The 21,146-nt window shown below is 39.9% G+C and overlaps 3 protein-coding genes across 3 annotated transcripts in view; 1 reads left to right on the top strand and 2 right to left on the bottom strand.

Moving 5' to 3' along the window:
* Nucleotides 1-21,146, top strand: part of LOC139548189 (zinc finger protein ZFP2-like) — a 249,135-nt gene that overhangs the window by 29,499 nt on the left and 198,490 nt on the right. The gene's annotated exons all lie outside the window — the stretch shown is intronic.
* The window catches only part of LOC139548016 (zinc finger protein 420-like), a 96,727-nt gene that overhangs the window by 58,751 nt on the left and 16,830 nt on the right, over nt 1-21,146 (bottom strand). The gene's annotated exons all lie outside the window — the stretch shown is intronic.
* Nucleotides 11,333-21,146, bottom strand: part of LOC139552281 (zinc finger protein 180-like) — a 25,086-nt gene continuing 15,272 nt past the window's right edge. Inside the window, exon 2 of the mRNA XM_071363857.1 lies at nt 11,333-14,369. Within this exon, the coding sequence (XP_071219958.1) occupies nt 13,622-14,369 (748 nt within the window). The 3' untranslated portion in view covers nt 11,333-13,621. The remainder of the gene's footprint in view (nt 14,370-21,146) is intronic.

Below are 21,146 nucleotides of genomic sequence, written 5' to 3'. Positions count from 1 at the left end.
CTCTTCAATATCATGAGGTTGTTGAGGCCCCCCCAGAGGATCCACGATAGTCACATCTCTCTCCTGTGAACAAAAAGTCAGACAGATGGTTTAAGGCCCACAACTGCAAAAATCCACTGTAAAAAGGTGATGCCAACAGCGTAGCCATGACGTTGTACAAACAATGACGTCTGTAATCAATGTTCATTATTTGACATTTTTCTTAAAAGACAGTCAAGTGAACAACAATAGTCATATTTTGTCTTGTTTTCACATTTGTAGTATTATCGACAATTGTATGCTAGAAATACGTTTTTGAAGTTGTTGAAATCCTAAGCAGTGTGCCAGACAACTTTTGGTCTCCAATATAGGCACCTTTCTGTAGGTCTATGTTATTAGGTGAAGTTATGGGTCCTACAGTAGGTGTATGTTATTGTTAGGTGAAGTTATGGGTCCTACAGTAGGTCTGTGTTGTTGTTAGGTGAAGTTATGGGTACTACAGTAGGTCTATGTTGTTGTTAGGTGAAGTTATGGGTCCTACAGTAAGTCTGTGTTGTTGTTAGGTGAAGTTATGGGTACTACAGTAGGTCTATGTTGTTGTTAGGTGAAGTTATGGGTCCTACAATAGGTCTATGTTGTTATTAGGTGAAGTTATGGGTCCTACAGTAGGTCTATGTTGTTGTTAGGTGACGTTATGGGTACTACAGTAGGTCTGTGTTGTTGTTAGGTGAAGTTATGGGTCCTACAATAGGTCTATGTTGTTGTTAGGTGAAGTTATGGGTCCTACAATAGGTCTATGTTGTTGTTAGGTGACGTTATGGGTACTACAGTAGGTCTATGTTGTTGTTAGGTGAAGTTATGGGTCCTACAGTAGGTCTATGGTATAACTAGCGGTTTCCGCATTAGCTTGGAGGAGTTTCTGCAACCAAATTGCGTTTTAGCAAACACAAAGGGCAGAGAGCGATGCAGAGAGCGATGCACCTATTAGGGGATGTCTGATTGTATTTACGCACCACCACTAATGATTTTTGGAGCTTCTCAAAGTTATTGTTTCTTCACCTCAAACAGCAAGTAGACAAAGTCTTACTAAAATCAATTGGCAAATGACAATAGTTCCTCAAAGTATTTGTAAAATATTTCCAGCTCTCACTCTTGATAAACACTTGACATGAAAGGGAAAAATGTAATGGTCTGATCCAGTGGAAATGTCATAAAATACCTGATTACTTCTTATCCCTTACACAAATAGCCTACAGCTGTGTCTGTCCCAAACTCACTGGCGCGGGAAACTCTCAGGGCCCAGAATATTTTATATCAAGTTTCGGACCGACAGGTGATAGAACTTGAAACATTGTATCAACTATGTAGACAGGCCATGCGCATCCAATGTGATTTATTTTTATCTGGATATTTTCTAGCTGTTATTTATTTGTTGGCTTTATGTAGGCTATTTTTACATAGTTGGCAATGGCAATAAAAGTTATTTAGATTTGTATAATTTTCATTTAGACAGAATGTAGATTAATCACAGAAAATTATTGAGATAAAGACTATTATAATTATTATTACTATTATAAATTAAATTAAACTGTTCCAGTAAAATGTGAATATGAAAATCATAACTGGCACCAGATCAGTAGAAATGGTCAGATAAATTGGCACTTCAAATGGAAAAGGTTGCCGACTGCTGTTGTAGCCTATTACTGGAAACTTCAGGAGCATAACGTCAGAATTTACGAAGGCCAGCAGCAGCGGGAGGAGAACGAGTTTTTTTCTTATGGTTAGGCTATCTTGATCTCTGGTTCCCTCAAGTCATTTGTGTGTCTCAATTATTTAATAAAAACGGGGGATTCCTATGTTGATGATGTAAAGAACATTTGCTGCTCTGTGGTATGTAATGAGGAGCAACCAGACACTGCACTCATTTATGAAATTGCTTATCCCAGTTACTAATAAGCATGCACCCATTAAGAAAATGACTAAAAACTGTTAAATTCCAGTGGATTGATGAGGAATTGAAAAATGGTATGGTTGAGGGATGAGGGAAAAGGAATGGCAAATAAGTCTGGCTGTACAACCGATTGGCAAACATCCTGCAAATTGAGAAATCATGTGACTAAACTGAATAGAAAGAAGATAAATGACACAAAGAATGATAGTAAAAAGCTTTGGAGAACCTTACATATAATTTTGGGGAAAAAGGCAAACTCTGCTCCATCATTAACTGACTCAGATGGCTCATTCATCAAAGCCAACTACTTTTATGATTTTTTCATTGGCAAGATTAGCAAATTTAGGCATGACATACCAGCAACAAACGCTGACACTACACATCCAAGTATATCTGACCAAATTATGAAAGACAAGCATTGTAATTTAGAATTCCCTATAGTCGGTGTGGAAGAGGTGAAAAAATTATTGAGTCTATCAACAATGATAAGCCACCGGGGTCTGACAATCTAGATGGAAAATTACTGAGGATAATAGCGGACTATATTGGCACTCCTATTTTCCGTATCTTTAATTTAAGCCTACTAGAGAGCGTGTGCCCTCAGGCCTGGAGGGAAGCTAAAGTCATTTCACATGTGCTATGCTCTGCATAGTTAGCTCCAGGTAAAATGTTGCACTTATTCAGCCATTCTGTGGCCAAAAACAAGCTACATATGGACAGTACCAAAGTAAACTGACTCTGGAAATGACAAAGCGCCTCGTAACCTTGCTGGGAATGGGACAAACGGACCTCGTCTGTGGTAACAGACTGGGACGATTTGTAATCAAATCTAATTCCCAGGAACAGGGTTCAAATGAACCACAGAGACTGTGTGGGATAATAACATGGCCGTGTCCAACCCTGCTTGTTCCCTCGACTCCGCTACCAAACACCAATCTCCAACAGGGCCCTTTACCTGTATCACTAGACGCCTCATAGTGAGCTACACGTAGGAATCAGCAATGAATCCCAATAATGAGACACCTATGGGAGGGGTAACCCTTTGTGCACAAATCTCTCAACGTATTACTGTTACCCTGGGGAGATTGATATACCCCTTGAACATCGGCTCCGACCCTCATCGGATGTGGCAGGGCTTGCAAACTATTAGACTACGAAGGGAAGCACAGCCGATAGCTGCCCAGTGACACAAGCCTACAAGACAAGCTAAATAACTTCTATGCTCGCTTCGAGGACCAGGACGTCTACTGGTCTAGGGTCAGTTGGTTATATCTGGAGTACTTCTCCTGTCTTATCCAGTGTCCTTATCCAGTGGCCAGACGGATTACCAGGACGTGTACTCCAAGCATGCGCTGACCAACTGGCAAGGGTCTTCACTGACATGTTCATCCCCTGTCTGAGTCTGTAATACCAAGATGTTTCAAGCAGACCACCATAGTCCCTGTGCCCAAGAACACCAAGGTAACCTGCCTAAATGACTACCGACCCGTAGCACTCACGTCTGTAGCCATGAAGTGCTTTGAAAAGCTGGTCGTGGCTCACATCAACACCATTATCCCAGAAACCCTAGACCCACTCCAATTTGCATACTGCCCCAACAGATGATGCAATCTCTATTGCACTCCACACTGCCCTTTCCCACCTGGACAAAAGGAACACCCATGTGAGAATGCTATTCATCGTCTACAGCTCAGCATTCAACACCATAGCTTAGAGATGAGTTTTGAGGGACTAAGGACCCTGGGACTAAACACTGAGCACGCCCCCATTCTCATCAAAGGGATTGTAGTGGAGCAGGTTGAGAGCTTCAAGTTCCTTGGTATCCACATCCTTGGTGTCCACATTATAGGCTTAGTTAACTGGTGAACTGTTGAAATCATGGAAACATAATGACGATTCTAATTCTAGATTTGGAATAGAATGTGCAGCACCTTGAATATATTGTTGTTTGACATGACTACCAATTAATAAACCAGGGAGGAATTACTGACAGAGTACGAGCATGGTGGAGACATCCAAGAGAGGGAAATCAGGAAGGGAAATGACAGCAAGTAGTGCAGACGAAAGGGATAACAAGTTGGTGAAGCAACAGATGTGCTGGAATGAGAACAATATAGATGGAATGAGAACAATATAGATGGAATGACAACAATATAGATGGAATGAGAACAATATAGATGGAATGAGAACAATATAGATGGAATGAGAACAATATAGATGGAATGAGAACAATATAGATGGAATGAGAACAATATAGATGGAATGAGAACAATATAGATGGAATGAGAACAATATAGATGGAATGAGAACAATATAGATGGAATGACAGCAATATAGATGGAATGACAACAATATAGATGGAATGAGAACAATATAGATGGAATGACAGCAATATAGATGGAATGACAGCAATATAGATGGAATGACAACAATATAGATGGAATGAGAACAATATAGATGGAATGAGAACAATATAGATGGAATGACAACAATGTAGATGCTACTTTGAGAACACAAACTCTCACATCTTTCACAGCACAGAGCGAGGGAGTCCAGGGGATGACTGGAGGAGCAATGGAGGAAGCATTGTGGAATTCTCTTGGCGTGAATACAGTTGGTGAGACTGCATGGAGGATGGTGAAGAACAGTGGAGTGAAAAGGGCTAAAGTTGGTAATTAACAGCAGTTTAGGGTCGGAGTGGGAATCATCAGCAAGGATGTTTTTGTGGGTGACCTGTTAATGGTCTCAAAGATGGTGATGGATGAATTGGGTAAAGTAATTTCAGGTAGACGCACGTTGATTAAAATGAATGATAGACGGAAGGTCTTACTGTGGTTTGGTGAAGTGGTTCTCCCATCTTATGTAAAACCTGGGTAAGTGAGATATACAGAAGCCGCCGCAGTGTTACAATTGTAAAAAATTTTGGACATGTGGCAAGTGTCTGTCGAAGGAATAAATATGTCGTAGTCAGATGAAGCATGTTGTAATTGTGATGGGAATCACGTTCCCGAGTTCTCGGAGTGCCCTGTACGGATGAAGGATGTCACAGTAGCTAGGATGATCAGGCCCATCCAGCAGGTGTCCTATGTGGAGGCAGTGAAAATAGCTGAAGGAGTAGAGAAGAGAAGGTAGTTCATGTCCCACAGTCTGCAGTGAAGCCATGCAGGAGAAGGATCCCAACACACTAATAGTGAACAAGGTGGACTTTGTTGTGTTTATAGAGCAAGTGATAAATTGCATTAATAAAATATTAGTAACCTTCGTCCAAAACTAGAAGTTTCCACATTAGCTTGGAGGAGTTTCTACAACAAAATTGCGTTTGCATTGCCCTCACTGCCGCAGTGATAAATTGCATTAATAATAAACTAATAAAACATCTAAGAAACTAGACATCATTGTGAAGGCGGCAAATAGATTTCTGGATCTCCAGGACTTCAGACTAAATGTTACAGGGAGTACTGAATGAAGACGTTCCCCCGTCCCAGGTTCCTGAACCTGTGTAGGGATCTGAATAGTACCATTTTTGTTTGAAATTCAGGGTAGTGGAGTGAATTTGGTTCGTGTTTATTTTTTATATTACGTAATTAGTATGATTTGTTAATCCCAATTTATTTTGCGTTTTGGTTATTTTTCACAACCCCGTACAGTAGGTGGCAGCAATACACCTGATGATGAGTGTAGTCTGACAATAAACCTCAGAGAAGAAGACATGGTAGGAACCAAAGTGCTGGTCAGTGTTTCCAGTTGACCCTAATTAAATGTTACATTACATGTTGTTTTCTTACTTCATGTAGCCGGCTAGCTAGCTAATATATTCATACTTCGCTTACTCCTCTCTGATAAGATACCGCTGCACAAACATGCTTATCTAGGCCTACACCAGCACTGGTACCAGGCAGTATTAGCTAGCTACGTTTGCTCTGACTCTTAATACATTTAGCAAGCTAGCTAGCCCGCTAACTAGCGTTTAGCAGCTAACATTATTTGAGCAACACCTTGCTAAGAAAATAATCTTTCGCCTTTAATGTAATGGCATGAAAAGAATTGCAAGAACATTATACAATGACTTATGAACAGCTGTAACAATTTGACCCCAACAGGAAATCTACACTGGCAGTTATAGAAAGACCCATTTACTATATAACCATTGATTCTTGAAGAATATAACTTATAAATGCCTCAAATGTTTTAACCGTATTACCCCACCAGAAACCAAAACATAAGCTTGTATAACGCCACTGTTTGTAAACAAATACTATATGGCTGAGGAGTAGGGTCGATCCAAGCGTTCTGACCTCACAATGACAGTAAAGCACCCAAGCTAACTGGCTAACGTTGGATAGCTTGCTAGACACAAATCAGAGAAAACCTCACTCTTACCATTTTACTTGCCCTAGCAGAGCTGGTTAGGCTGTTTTCATGTTATCCAGAGCGTTGGTGACTAACTGTGCTGCTGGCAACAATTTAATTTGAGCTTTTTTGCAGATGTTTACTGACACCGGCCATATTCAACGGGTGTTGAGCGTTATTCAATTCATCAGTTATTCTGCGCTCTAATCAAGTCAATAAACATTGGGTAGTTAGTTAGAATAGAGTTACTATACTGGCAAGTTTGATGTATAAGTAGCCAACTAATGTTAGGTAGCTAGCTCACATACTGGTACATACTGCTGTAAAGATATGCTATGCGTTTTGTAAGGATAGTGTAGTTAACATAACGTGTAACGTAACTTATTTGAAAAGTCATTACTTTATTGCATTGCTCAACATTTGTCATAATTATTTAAAGCAGTTCATTTGTATCCGCTCTCTCGTTGGACTTCGGCTGCATATTTTCCCCCATTTTCTTCAAATCTGAAAATGTTGAAGCCACAACCATTTCCTGAAGAATTGCATTATGGGCCCTAAAGTACTGCGTGTATACGTCATATTTTGGCGAATTTAGTACGACATCCGGGAACTTTTAGCATACTAACTACATCATACTATGACCAATAAGCATACTATATACTCAATTTACTTCACAAATAGTGCAGTTAGTATGAGTATTCTAACACAGCTCAGGACTCCGGGCAGCCATTTTGTTTGTTTAAAATCTAGGTTGCCCCTTTAAAAAAGCCACACAACAATCAATCAACCAATCTGCAGTTCAACCCATAACAAAACTGTAATTCCACCACTGTTTTGGTAATAAGATGATGTGGCTGGAGAAATTTAACTAGTCTCAAATTCATAGACAGACTATGGATGAAAGGACTGACCATCCTTGATATCAACATTATAGTTTTAACCATGTTGAGGCTATACATGGTTGATTTACATTGTTTCTAAACATTGGAGAACATTTTTTTTATTTTGGGTTCTGATGGGGTACAACAGTTGAACTAAGCTCATGAGGCATGTGTTATATTCTTCAAGAATCAATGGCTATAAAAAATATATAATATATATATATAAATAAATAAATAATTTTAATGTCAAAATATGGATGTAGCAATTGCAGATTTCCGCTTTAACACCAAGCATCAGTTCAACAACCACAGAGTTTGTGCTTCTGTTAAGACAGTACTTACGTTCATCGTCAGTCTCCTCTTCTTTCACTGAAACTTCGTCCTCCTCATTCACTCTGAACGCTTCCTCCTCTTCTTTAACTGAAACGTCTTTCTCTTCTTCTTTCACGGTAACAGCCTCACCTCCTTGTTTTTGTATTGTAACAGCCTCCTCTTCCTCCCCCTCTTTCACGAGAGCTTCTTTCTCCATCCAGCAGACCTTCTCTTCTTCAGCAGGAATGGGGTTAAGTTTGAGACGGGAGCTATGAGGCATGTACTGAAGTCGCTAAGCGGTATAATTCAGAGGAGTTTCACTTTATCAGCAGCACGTGATCAATGACGTCTGAAGAATAATTTCGTCGAACACCTGATTGGTTTGGTATTGGGCTCGTTCGACAATGCAGCCGATAGTGCAGGTGGCTGCTGACTGACTAATTTACAAATCACCTTGCATCATAAATAACTACTCATTATTATTTATAAATCAGTCAGCCAGTCACCGTTTACCCACAACGCAGCATGGATTAGATGCTCTCGAACACGGCCAGTGGTTTAATATATGACATAAAGGCTACGCTGCTACGGCGTGTGAATTCATCTATAAAATGTGGCTGTTCTAAATTCTGTGTCGCTCAAATCATAGAGTAATGAACCTTTTTTTTTTGTTGACACATTTGGCTGGAAAACGCCAATGCTTCAGGAAGCTTTGTTTCCCCATCACTACTTTTCAGCATGTTTTCTGTGAATTAGACTACGGGAGTTTTGTAACTTTTTCTCCGGTAACGTTAGTTGGTCTCGCTGACCATAAACCGTGCGGGTTGGCTACGCTGGTTAGGCTAATAGCTAGTTGGCTAAATAGCCAACGTTAGCTGGTTGGCTAACTGCATATAGATAACGTTAGCTGGCTGGCTAAGATAACTGCATATAGCTAACGTTAGCTGGCTGGCTAAGATAACTGCATATAGCTAATGTTAGCTGGCTGGCTAAGATAACTGCATAAAGCTAATGTTAGCTGGCTGGCTAAGATAACTGCATATAGCTAACGTTAGCTGGCTGGCTAAGATAACGGCATATAGCTAACGTTAGCTGGCTGGCAAAGATAACTGCATATAGCTAACGTTAGCTGGCTGGCTAAGATAACTGCATATAGCTAACGTTAGCTGGCTGGCTAAGATAACTGCATACAGCTAATGTTAGCTGGCTGGCTAAGATAACTGCATATAGCTAACATTCTTTGATATTTGGTTAGATGGCGTTATGTATTTCCAAAACGTTGGTTTACTTTAATCACACAAGTCATGAGTGCAAACGATTGGTTTAATTTAAAGTTATACATTTGAAGTTATCTCTGTTGTAGTTTACATCATAGGGAATAGGCTGGTCCTCCATATTACTTCACACCTGACTTTGTCATTCTTCTGAATTCTGATTGGTTTTATGTAATAACTCCAAAAATAGAACTGTGAGGTGTTATTTTGCATTGGAAATGTTTTAATATTTTATTTGATATTTTATAAACAATACAAAACATACACATACAAACAACATCATAGAAACATTAACTACATCACACCTGCCCAGACCCACTAGAACACACCTCCATCTCCATTAACTACATCACACCTGCCCAGACCCACTAGAACACACCTCCATCTCCATTAACTACATCACACCTGCCCTGACCCACTAGAACACACCTCCATCTCCATTAACTACATCACACCTGCCCAGACCCACTAGAACACACCTCCATCTCCATTAACTACATCACACCTGCCCAGACCCACTAGAACACACCTCCATCTCCATTAACTACATCACACCTGCCCAGACCCACTAGAACACACCTCCATCTCCATTAACTACATCACACCTGCCCAGACCCACTAGAACACACCTCCATCTCCATTAACTACATCACACCTGCCCAGACCCACTAGAACACACCTCCATCTCCATTAACTACATCACACCTGCCCAGACCCACTAGAACACACCTCCATCTCCATTAACTACATCACACCTGCCCAGACCCACTAGAACACACCTCCATCTCCATTAACTACATCACACCTGCCCAGACCCACTAGAACACACCTCCATCTCCATTAACTACATCACACCTGCCCAGACCCACTAGAACACACCTCCATCTCCATTAACTACATCACACCTGCCCAGACCCACTAGAACACACCTCCATCTCCAGCTCCTGCATCACTGTCTGCCACATGGCCTCAAACTGCACCATTTTATTTCTCATTGTCGCCCAGTACTTTACATTTTTAGAAAATAAAGCATTTGACCTTTCTATTGCGTTATCAATGAAGGATTGGTTGATTTCCAGTTGAAGTATAGTATTTAAGATGATTGACGAGAAAAGTATAGTCCAACCATCCGGTAACTTGTTTCATGCGCATCAAAGGTGAGGGTGAATTTCAGATGTTCACTGCTTGTATTGATGAAGGAGTGGAATCGATGAAGTTCCTCTGCTGTCCCCTGAAATAGAAGGAACACGTCATCAATGAAGCCTTTTACAGAGCCTGATGAGGTGCTAGAATGGATTGTTAGGGCTGACAATCACATTCTTCTCCAACAACCCCACATACAGTTACGCATAATTAGATGCTATTTTTAAAACTACAATGACCATAATAACCTGAGGGCCTACTTGTCTTTGTGTTTCTTTTACACCTGCTACGTAAAAGAGACCGAAGAATGTGTAACAGTATAGCTTCCATCCCTCTCCTCGCCCCTACCTGGGCTCGAACCAGGGACTCTGCACACATCAACAACTGCCTCCCACGAAACATCGTTACCATCGCTATTAGCGAGCACTCCGCTAACTAGCTAGCCATTTCACATCGATTACAAATGCACAATGCTATCTGGGATTCTTGGGACATCCCTACCCTAAACCCCTAACTTAACCATTTTAAATGTCAACTTCAACGGGCTAGGGAAGTCCCAAGGATGTATCGCTACCTGAAAATACATGATCTAAGTGATTGATAGTTGGTATTCAGCAGTCATAAAGCCTTATTTACTTTAATGAACTACTAAAATAGTGATTTTGTCAGACAGCAGCTCTACACTTTATTGACTGACTGATCCATTCATCCTTCCATCCCTCCTCAGCCTTCCTCTCCTCTGAAGACCCAGTGAGGGTGGAGCTCAGTCAGAGAGCTGTTGAGGGACTGGTTAGGAAGAACACTTCTACAGCCAGAGAGGTGAGAGGTCACAGATGGTTTAGATGATAAATATTTATGTTCCCTTAGCAGTTCATCACGTAAGCAAAAGGGAATATGTTCCATCATCTGTTTATTTACATTAGTGCAAATTGTCCTCTGATATTGGTGTAATTTCTCACCCCTTTTGGCTGTATGAAAGTCAATTTTCCCTCAGACACATACATTTGTTCTTTGATATTATGAAGGTAATTTGTGTAAAATGTACTTTTCCCCACTCATTCATGTTGCTTATTTATATTCAGTGGCCTGACTGCGTCCAGACTGTCAAAGGCCCATCCTGGTAGATCTGAACCTAATTCAGCTTGGAGTGATCGGATGACAGAAGTCACATTTAGGTGCCAGGTGTAACTGAGGCCATAGATGCTCCATATCCATTACTTTTAATGCTTTATATAATATGTCTAAATGTGCTTATTTCTGTGTTGCAGGGGCAGTCAAGAAATGGAACGGCAAGGCCACAGAACATGACATAAGCAGAGCTGTGGGAGACCACCTCAAGCCCCTTGTAGAGCCGGGGGTGGTGTTTACCACTCCACCAGGCCTTCAGCAGGCTGGAAAAGTGATACTGTTTTTCATACTCAGAGGGACCAAGAGTCTGTTGATTGGTCATTGGGTTCATTTGTTGAAATCAAATCCAGCTTTATTTGTACAGCACATTTCAGACATTGATACAACACAATGGCTTCTCAGGAAAAAAACTATGAAAATAAACAGAAATATTTAGTGCACAACAAACAGAAGACTGAAAGACTGAAAACTGAAAGACTAATGAGCACCCTAAGGAAATGTAACACCTTCCCCTTTAAGACAACAAATACCCTATATTTTTGTTGGACAAGTTTGCTTACAACCAACAGAAAACAACTTCCATTTCTCCTTATAATCAACTACAATGCTTCACCTTCTACAATATAAACATGGTGTCGACTGGCTGTCAACATTTAAAAACAAGAAAAAACACATATTTCGAAATAACAATATACAATCGTATCCTTTCTCCCTCTTCTTCCTATAGAATCTTAAAACTAGTTTTGAAAAACTCACCAGCTCCTAGAACTCTCGTCTTCCTAAAACTCACTAGCTTCTAGAACTCTCGTCCCCTTGGAACGAGCCCAAACAAAACTCATCTCCAATACGGAAAAACGTGCAGTCAAAATAAATTGTGATCCATAACAACGCACTGGCTAGACGCAAAACACAAATATTTTTGACTGCCCACCCTTGAGACAATCAGCAACCAAGTTGTCCTTACCACAGACATATCTGATTTCAAGAGGAAACTCCTGCAATATCTGTAGTAACTTTCCATCTCACTGCGGAGCTTCTCTCTCTTTTCAGGATTCACTAGATAAGCAGGACTGGATCGGGCCCCAGTCCCCAATGTCATGCCCCCAGTCCCCAATGTCATGCTCTAGTACATTTGGGTTGGCACATCTGAGAATTAACTCTGATATTCTAAAAGCAGGGAAATAATGTCAATATTATTGACTCAGTTGATCGTATAATTAATTAATTATGATTACTAAAAGTAAATATGAAAAACAAATGTACACCCCTTTGTTAATATGTATTGGCAATAATTAACTTAATGGTGAGGCATGGAATAATAAAAAATGTATCTTTTGTCAGGCTGGATGTTTGAATATATGAGGTGATTTGAGTCGTGCTTCTTCAGTAGTGGAATAAAGACAATTAGCACTTGAATGTTGTAAAGAAATGCTGGAGTGATGAAGGACTGGTAATAAAATTGATTATAGACCAATTTATTATACTGCGTCCATGTGTATAAAGTCTTCTCAACTTTCACTTCAACTAAAACCGAACGTATATTGGACGTCGGTCATAGTCTTCTTCTCAATGTCTTTTCAATGACATTTTGCTAAGTGGGATAGCCCAATGTCAAAACACAGTTTTAATGTGTCCAAATCAATAACCAATATGCAGAAACAGTTTGTGATAAATTGAGCTGTATAAACACAAACATCTGCCACAATAATACATTTTACTTGTATTTATTTAAACAAGCTCCTTATAAACTGCACAAGAACCAGAAACGCTGTTGTTTTGGCATGTAGCAATACATCTGTGAAATTAATTAGGGGGGGTAATCAGGTTGTATGTGCTGTTGAAACTAACACAACTAAAAAAACACATGGAAATGGGAGATATCTTTCACCTCACTGGTTAGAGGACAATCTGCAGAAGACAGTCAGCTACATTTGGGAGTGATGCATTTAAATGTAGGGGTCACTAAACAAAGGAACGCAACACTTATTTGTCATCACTCATCGATATCATGCTAAAATAATTTGTGTGACAGAAGGGAGATGAGGTTGCACGTCCTGTTAAAACGAACAGCTCAAAAACCACACAGAATATGGGAAAAATGTGTACATCCCTGATTAGAGGACAATTTGTAGAAAATAGATCGCTACATTTTGAAGTGTTGCATTTTGATTCTAGTGGGTCATCAACATGGTAAGTGTAACACAGCTCTTTTTGTGTTAGTCACTTTTTGTTAAATCACATAAATAGTACTCTTCCAATTCAGAGCCTGGATTTTCCCCCTGAGGCTAATATCCATATCATGTTGAAATCAAAAGAACAGGGGACAAACATTTAGGGTTCTACATTGTGACATCATTAAAATACTCCTACTACAATGTTAAAACATTCTATATTGTGACATCATTAAAATACTCTTACTACAATGTTAAAACATTCTACATTGTGACATCATTAAAATACTCCTACTACAATGTTAAAACATTCTACATTGTGACATCATTAAAATACTCCTACTACAATGTTAAAACCTTCTACATTGTGACATCATTAAAATATTCCTACTACAATGTTAAAACATTCTACATTGTGACATTTAATTGATATCATGAAATAACTCCATGTATTTTCTGATGTTTAATCAGAGATCTTTTATCAGTGTACCTCTTCCCACATTGAGTACAGCTATACGATTTCTCTCCTGTGTGTGTTCTCTGGTGTGACATCAAGCTGCTTAGGTGAATAAAACTCTTCCCACATTCATTACAGCTATATGGTTTCTCTCCTGTGTGTGTTCTCTGGTGTGATATCAGGTTGCTTAGCTGAGTAAAACTCTTACCACATTGAGTACAGCTAAAAGGTTTCTCTCCTGTGTGTGTTCTCTGATGTATCTTCAGATGGCCAGATGTAACAAAACTCTTCCCACATTGATCACAGCTATACGGTTTCTCTCCTGTGTGTGTTCTTTGGTGTACAATCAGATGGCCAGATGTATCAAAAGTCTTCCCACATTCATCACAGCTATACGGTTTCTCTCGTTTCTCTCCTGTGTGTGTTCTTTGGTGTGATATCAGGCTGGTTGAATGAGTAAAACTCTTCCCACATTGATCACAGCTGTAAGGTTTCTCTACCGTGTGGATTCCCTGATGAATTTTAATGCCTGCTGAGTAGGTGAATCTCTTCCCACTGTCAGAGCAGCAGTGAGATTTCTTCCCTGTGGATCTCTGCGGGTGTTTCTTGAGGTGTTCTGATGTGGAGAAACTCTTCTCTGCCTTGTCAGCATCATGAGATTGTTGAGGCTCCCCAGAGGACCCACGGTAGTCCCGTCTCTCTCCTGTGTGAACAGCAAAGTCAGATGATTAAAGGCCCACAACAGTGGAAATCCACTGTAAAAGGTGATGCCAACAGCGTAGCCATGATGTTGTACAACAATTGACGCCTGTAATGAATGTAATGATTATTTGACATTTGTCTTAAAATGAGCAACAATAGTCATATTTTGTCTTCTTTTCACATTAGTAGTAACATCTAAGCTTGTAGACTAGAAATAAGTTATTCATGTTGTTGAAACTCTAAGCAGTGTGGCAGAAGACTTTTGGTCTCCAATATAGGCCCCTTTCTGTGTTTAATAAAATTGTGGCACGAGGTCGATGCACATGCAATTTGGTTGTAGAAACTCCTCCCTGCTAATGAGGAAACCGCTAGTTATGGATGTAGTATATCTGGTAATGAGGAAACCACTAGTTATTGACGTAGTATATCTGGTAATGAGGAAACCACTAGTTATGGATGTAGTATATCTGCTAATGAGGAAACCACTAGTTATGAATGTAGTATATCTGGTAATGAGGAAACAACTAGTTATGGATTTAGTATATCTGGTAATGAGGAAACCACTAGTTATGGATGTAGTATATCTGGTAATGAGGAAACCACTAGTTATGGATGTAGTATATCTGCCTGGAGCAAAAATGGTGTGCAAAGATTTTAATTTTTCACAATGTATTCTGAATGGGGGAAAACTCAGGGGAGTAACCTCCATGTCCAGGTTGCTTATGAGTGCATTTCACACTACTTTGGATTATAATTGTAAGGCTCGTTTGAATGTCCTGCTGAATATAATGTTTGTGTCATCATCGCAAATCAACCACTTTATATTTAAAAAACACTTTAACCAGTAAAATGCTCTTTGTCTAGCTTTTCCATCAACCTGACAATGAGGGTTTGTACACTGTTTGCCAAATTGGCCCATAACTTCACCTAACAACAAATATACCTGTAATGAACGAAGAAGCACTCTGGTTGTTGTTGCATGACATACATAGTGTACTCTAGGACCCATAACAACATTATAGACCTACTGTAGGACCCATAACTTCACCTAACAACAACATAGACCTACAGTAGGACCCATAACAATAACATAGACCTACTGTAGGACCCATAACTTCACCTAACAATAACGTAGACCTATTGTATGACCCATAACTTACCTAACAATAACATAGACCTACTGTAGGACCCATAACTTCACCTAACAATAACGTAGACCTATTGTATGACCCATAACTTACCTAACAATAACATAGACCTACTGTAGGACCCATAACTTCACCTAACAATAACAGACCTACTGTAGGACCCATAACTTCACCTAACAATAACAGACCTACTGTAGGACCCATAACTTCACCTAACAACAAATAAAGGAAAATAGCTCTGTGTGTTGTACAATAGCCTATCCATCAAGGAACAGTTCTCTACACATTATGAGCTAAGTATCTCTGTGTCCAAACAGACTAACGAGAGCCTACAGTAAATCAAGCAGACAATAACATTATAAACATCAATTTTTTAGGGATGTTGGATCCAACGTGGAGCACGACATAACTGTCTTTACCGGAGTAATGAATGAAGAAGCACTTTGGTTGTTGTTGCATGTGGTGATGTTTGTCATGTAATTACTGAAGAACCGCGTTAATGACAGTATCCATTTGGGTGTTGTCAATAAAGTTAAGGGGACTTTCGGTTAGAACCATTGGATTTAGCAAACTCTTAAATTATTTAGTATTTCTGTGCCCATGAAAACTGTTTTCCCAACGTAATATAAGGAAACTAAATGTTACGTAGGTAGAGTGCATTTCAGAGATCTGAATACAAAAAACTATCCTAACAGGACAATAACCTAAACCACAAGGCCAAATCTACACTGGAGGAGCTTACCAAGATGACATTGAATGTTCCTGAGTGGCCTAGTTACAGTTTGGACTTAAATCATCTTTAAAATCTATGGAAAGACTTGAAAATGGCTTTCTAGCAATGATCAACAACCAACTTGACAGAACAGGAAGGATTTAAAAAAGAATAATGAATATTCACATGAAGATCAGTCTCCTATTGGATGACATCACGACTTCCCATCAAGCCAACTCCTCGAAGGCCTTACTATAACATCACTCACTCCTTCTAGTTTGCAGTTGTCTAAAAAAACACTATTTTGCTCAAAACATTTTTTTGTTTCCCTTTAGTGTGTTTATACTTTACTGTATTTATATATCACTTTCAACAGGAAAAGTTTTTTATTTATTTTTTATCACTGGAGGACGTCATGAACAATTAATTAAAAAAAAATTCACCTTTATTTAACCAGTTGAGAACAAGTTATCATTTACAAATGCGACCTGGCCAAGATAAAGCACAGCAGTGCGACAAAAACAACAGAGTTACACTTGGGATAAACAAAAGTACAGTCAATAACACAATAGAAATATCTATATACAGTGTGTGCAAATGGAGTACGGAGGTAAGGCAAAAAATAGGCCATAGTAGCAAAGTAATTACAATTTAACAAATTAACACTGGAGTGATAGATGTGCAGATGATGATGTGCAAGTAGAAATACTGGTGTGAGCAAAAAAAGTAAATAAAAACATGGGGATGAGGTAGGCAGTTGGATGGGCTATTTACAGATGGGCTGTGTACAGCTGCAGCGATCGGTAAGCTGCTCAGATAGCTGATGCTTAAAGTTAGTGAGGGAGATATAAGTCTCCAACTTCAGCGATGTTTTCAATTCGTTCCAGACATTGGCAGCAGAGAACTGGAAGGAAAGGCGGCCAAAGGAGATGTTGGCTTTGTGGATGACCAGTGAGATATACTTCCTGGAGCGCGTCCTATGGGTGGGTGTTGCTATGGTGACCAGTGAGCTGAGTTAAGGCGGCCTAGCAAAGACTTATAGATGACCTGGAGCCAGTGGGTTTGGCGACGAATATGTAGCGAGGGCCAGCCGACGAGAGCAGTGGTATATGGGGCTTTGGTGACAAAACGGATGGCACTGTGATAGACTGCATCCAGTTTGCTGTGTAGAGTGTTGGAGGCTATTTTGAAAATGAAATCGCCGAAGTCAAGGATCGGTAGAATAGTCAGTTTTACGAGGGTATGTTTGGCAGTGTGAGTGAAGGAGGCTTTGTTTGCGAAATAGGAAGCCAATTCTAGATTTAATTTTGGATTGGAAATGCTTAATATTAGTCTGGAAGGAGAGTTTACAGTCTAGCCCGACACCTAGGTATTTATAGTTGTCCACATATTCTAAGAAAGAACCGTGCAGAGTAGTGATGCTAGTCGGGCGGGTGTGGGCAGCGATCGGTTGTTGATTGATCGGTTGTTCTTATCGGCTGTTGAGTCTGCTGATAAGAATACGGTGATTGAAAGAGTCAAAAGCCTTGGCCAGGTCGATGAAGACGGCTGCACAGTACTGTCTTTTATTGATGGCGGTTATGATATTGTTTAGTAATTTGAGCGTGGATGAGGTGCACCCGTGACCAGCTCGGAAACCGGATTGCACAGCGGAGAAGGTACGGTGGGATTCGAAATGGTCAGTGATCTGTTTGTTAACTTGGCTTTCGAAGACTTTAGAAAGGTAGGGCAGGATGGATATAGGTCTGTAACAGTTTGGGTCTAGTGTGTCACACCCTTTGAAGAGGGGGATGACCACGGCAGCTTTACAATCTTTAGGAATCTCGGACGATACGAAAGAGAGGTTGAACAGACTATATATATATATATGTATATATATCTATATATATAGATATATACCTTAATAAAAGGCACATGATAGCCAGCTTGGAGGTTTCCAAAAAGCATTCAGGCCAAAGAGTTTAATCTTGGTTTCATCAGACCAGAGAATCTTGTTTCTCATGGTCTGAGAGTCCTTTAGGTGCCTTTTTGGCAAACTCCAAGCGGGCTGTCAGGTGCCTTTTACTGAGGAGTGGCTTCCGTCTGGCCACTCTACCACAAACGCCTGATTGGTGGAGTGCTGCAGAGATGGTTGTCCTTCCGGAAGGTTCTCCCATCTCAACAGAGGAACTCTAGAGCTCTGTCAGAGTAACAATCGGGTTCTTGGTCACCTCCCTGACAAAGGCCCTTCTCCCCCGATTGCGTAGTTTGGCCAGGTGGCCAGCTCTAGGAAGAGTCTTCCAAACTTCTTCCATTAAAAAATGATGGTGGCCACTGTGTTCTTGGGGACTTTCAATGTTGCAGACATTTTTTGGTACCATTCCCCAGATCTGTGCCTCGACACAATCCTGTCTCGGAGCGCTAAGGACAATTTATTCGACCTCTTTGCTTGGTGTTTGCTCTGACATGCATTGTCAACTGTGGGACATTATATAGACAGGTGTAATCACACACAATATGATTTCATGTGGCACAAACAAAAACACAAATTCTCAGTCAAAAATATAAGTCAGAATACAGCCTTTCTATTCTCTCATGTTATTTCAGGATCTCTGAATGTTCTTCCACACAGAAAGCAGTGGTAGGACTTTTACCGTGTTTATCCTCTAATGCTCCTTCAGGCTACTTGACCAGGTAAAACCCTTTCCAGACTGGGAGCATTGGAAAGGCTTTTCTCCTCTGTATCCTCTCATGAGCTTTAAGGTACACCATTTGTGAAAATCTGTTTTTACACTGGGAGCAGAAAATACTTTTCTCCTGTGTGTATTCTCTCATGCCTTTTCAGGTTAGTTAACATAGTTAAAACTCTTTCTACACTGGGAGCATTGGTAAGGCTTTTCTCCCGTGTGTGTCCTCTCATGCAGTTTTAGGTTCCCTAACCAGCAAAAACGATTTTCACAGTGGGAGCAGTGGTGTTGTCTCGCTGGTTTGGGCGTCTCTGGGTCTGGTTCCCCTGAAGGATTCTTCCCGCTGTCAGAGTGAGAGTCTGGTTTCTCTCCTTGCAAAGACACACAGAGTATGTCGTTAAACAGAGACCTAAATGAAACCTCCACATGATAAAACTGTCTTCCTATGAGGTTTAATCTAGACTAGATCCCTCAATAAAAGAGCAGAACTGGTCATCACAGAGTGGCTGTAGTGCTTTGTAGGCTGGGTAAATCCATTTGAATTCAATACATTTTTGACAGCATCCCGTTTGATTTTAAAAAAATCTCTCCTTACATGTTTGACTATGGAAGAAGTGGTAAGAAAGTGACTTCATGTAACTGAATGTAAAAACATTCATGAGATATACAGTACCAGTCAAACGAGTGGACACACCTAGTCATTCAAGGGTTATAATTATTTATTTTACCATTTTATCTACATTGTAGAATAATCGTGAAGAAATCAAAACTATGAAATAACACATGGAATCATGTAGTAAACAAAAAAAGTGGTAAACAATTCTAAATATATTTTAGATTTTTCAAAGTAGCCACCCTTTGCCTTGATGACAGCTTTGCACACTCTTGGCATTCTCTCAACCAGCTTCACCTGGAATGCTTTTCCAACAGTCTTTGAAGGAGTTCCCACATATGCTGAGCACTTTTTAGCTGCTTTTCCTTCACTCTGTGGTCCAACTCATCCCAAACCATCTCAATTGGGTTGAGGTCAGGTGATTGTGAAGGCCAGGTTATCTGATGCAGCACTCCATCACTCTCCTTTTTGGTCATTGGGTCGTTGTCCTGTTGAAAAACAAATGATAGTCCCACTAAGCGCAAACCAGATGGGATGGCGTATCGCTTCAGAACGCTGTGGTAGCCAGACAGGTGCGCGCCTTTCCAAATCATGTCCAATCAATTGAATTTACCACAGGTGGACTCCAAACAAGTTGTAGAAACATCTCAACGATGATCATTGGAAACAGGATGCACCTGAGGTCAATTTCAAGTCTCACAGCAAAGGGTCTGAATACTTATGTAAATAAGGTATTTCTGTTTTTTATTTTTAATAAATGTAAAAAAAAATCTCCAAACCTATTTTCTCTTTGTCATTACGGGGTATTGTGTGTAGACTGATGAGGATTTTTAGTTATTTAATCCATTGTAGAATAAGGCTGTAACGTAACAAAATGTGGAAAGACTTAAGTGACAAAAAAGGGGGTTAAAGACATAGAAAAATGTAATATAGATATAATTTTTTACATCTCTTAGATATCAGACAGACACTTCAGAACAAACTTCCTTTAGATGTTCTGGGGGAAACAATGTTACTATGGTTACTGTTGTTCCATGTTGTGAATGTTATCCAATGTGTTACTATGGTTACTGTTGTTCCATGTTGTGAATGTTATCCAATGTGTTACTATGGTTACTGTTGTTCCATGTTGTGAATGTTATCCAATGTGTTACTATGGTTACTGTTGTTCCATGTTGTGAATGTTATCCAATGCGTTACTATGGGTTACAGCAGTATGGATAAATATTTTTTGTTGATACTTCCATGGGTCTTACAGTTCAAAATCAAATAGCAAAATTATCCTTGGTATAACCTTCTTAAAACAGTACAATACAGGGGAAGCCCTTCATGTTGTTTAAACCTTAAAACAATTCCATATAGCTTAGAAGAACCTCCCCCTCAGACAGGGCTTAGACTGTAATGGGTTAAAACTGAGACTTACATTACTCTGAGACTAGTTATCCTGGGATCTAACATTACTCTGAGACTAGTTATCCTGGGATCTAACATTACTCTGAGACTAGTTATCCTGGGATTGTACATTACTCCGAGACTAGTTATCCTGGGATCTAACATTACTCTGAGACTAGTTATCCTGGGATCTAACATCTTACATTACTAAGACTAGTTATCATGGGGAATAGTTTTAATACATTTGCAAAAAATCTAAACCTGTTT

This window comes from Salvelinus alpinus, chromosome 2 (genome assembly GCF_045679555.1).
Source record: "Salvelinus alpinus chromosome 2, SLU_Salpinus.1, whole genome shotgun sequence".
NCBI classification, from domain to species: domain Eukaryota; kingdom Metazoa; phylum Chordata; class Actinopteri; order Salmoniformes; family Salmonidae; genus Salvelinus; species Salvelinus alpinus.
Note: the sequence above shows the minus strand (reverse complement) of the source record. Positions and strands in the feature narration are given on the sequence as shown.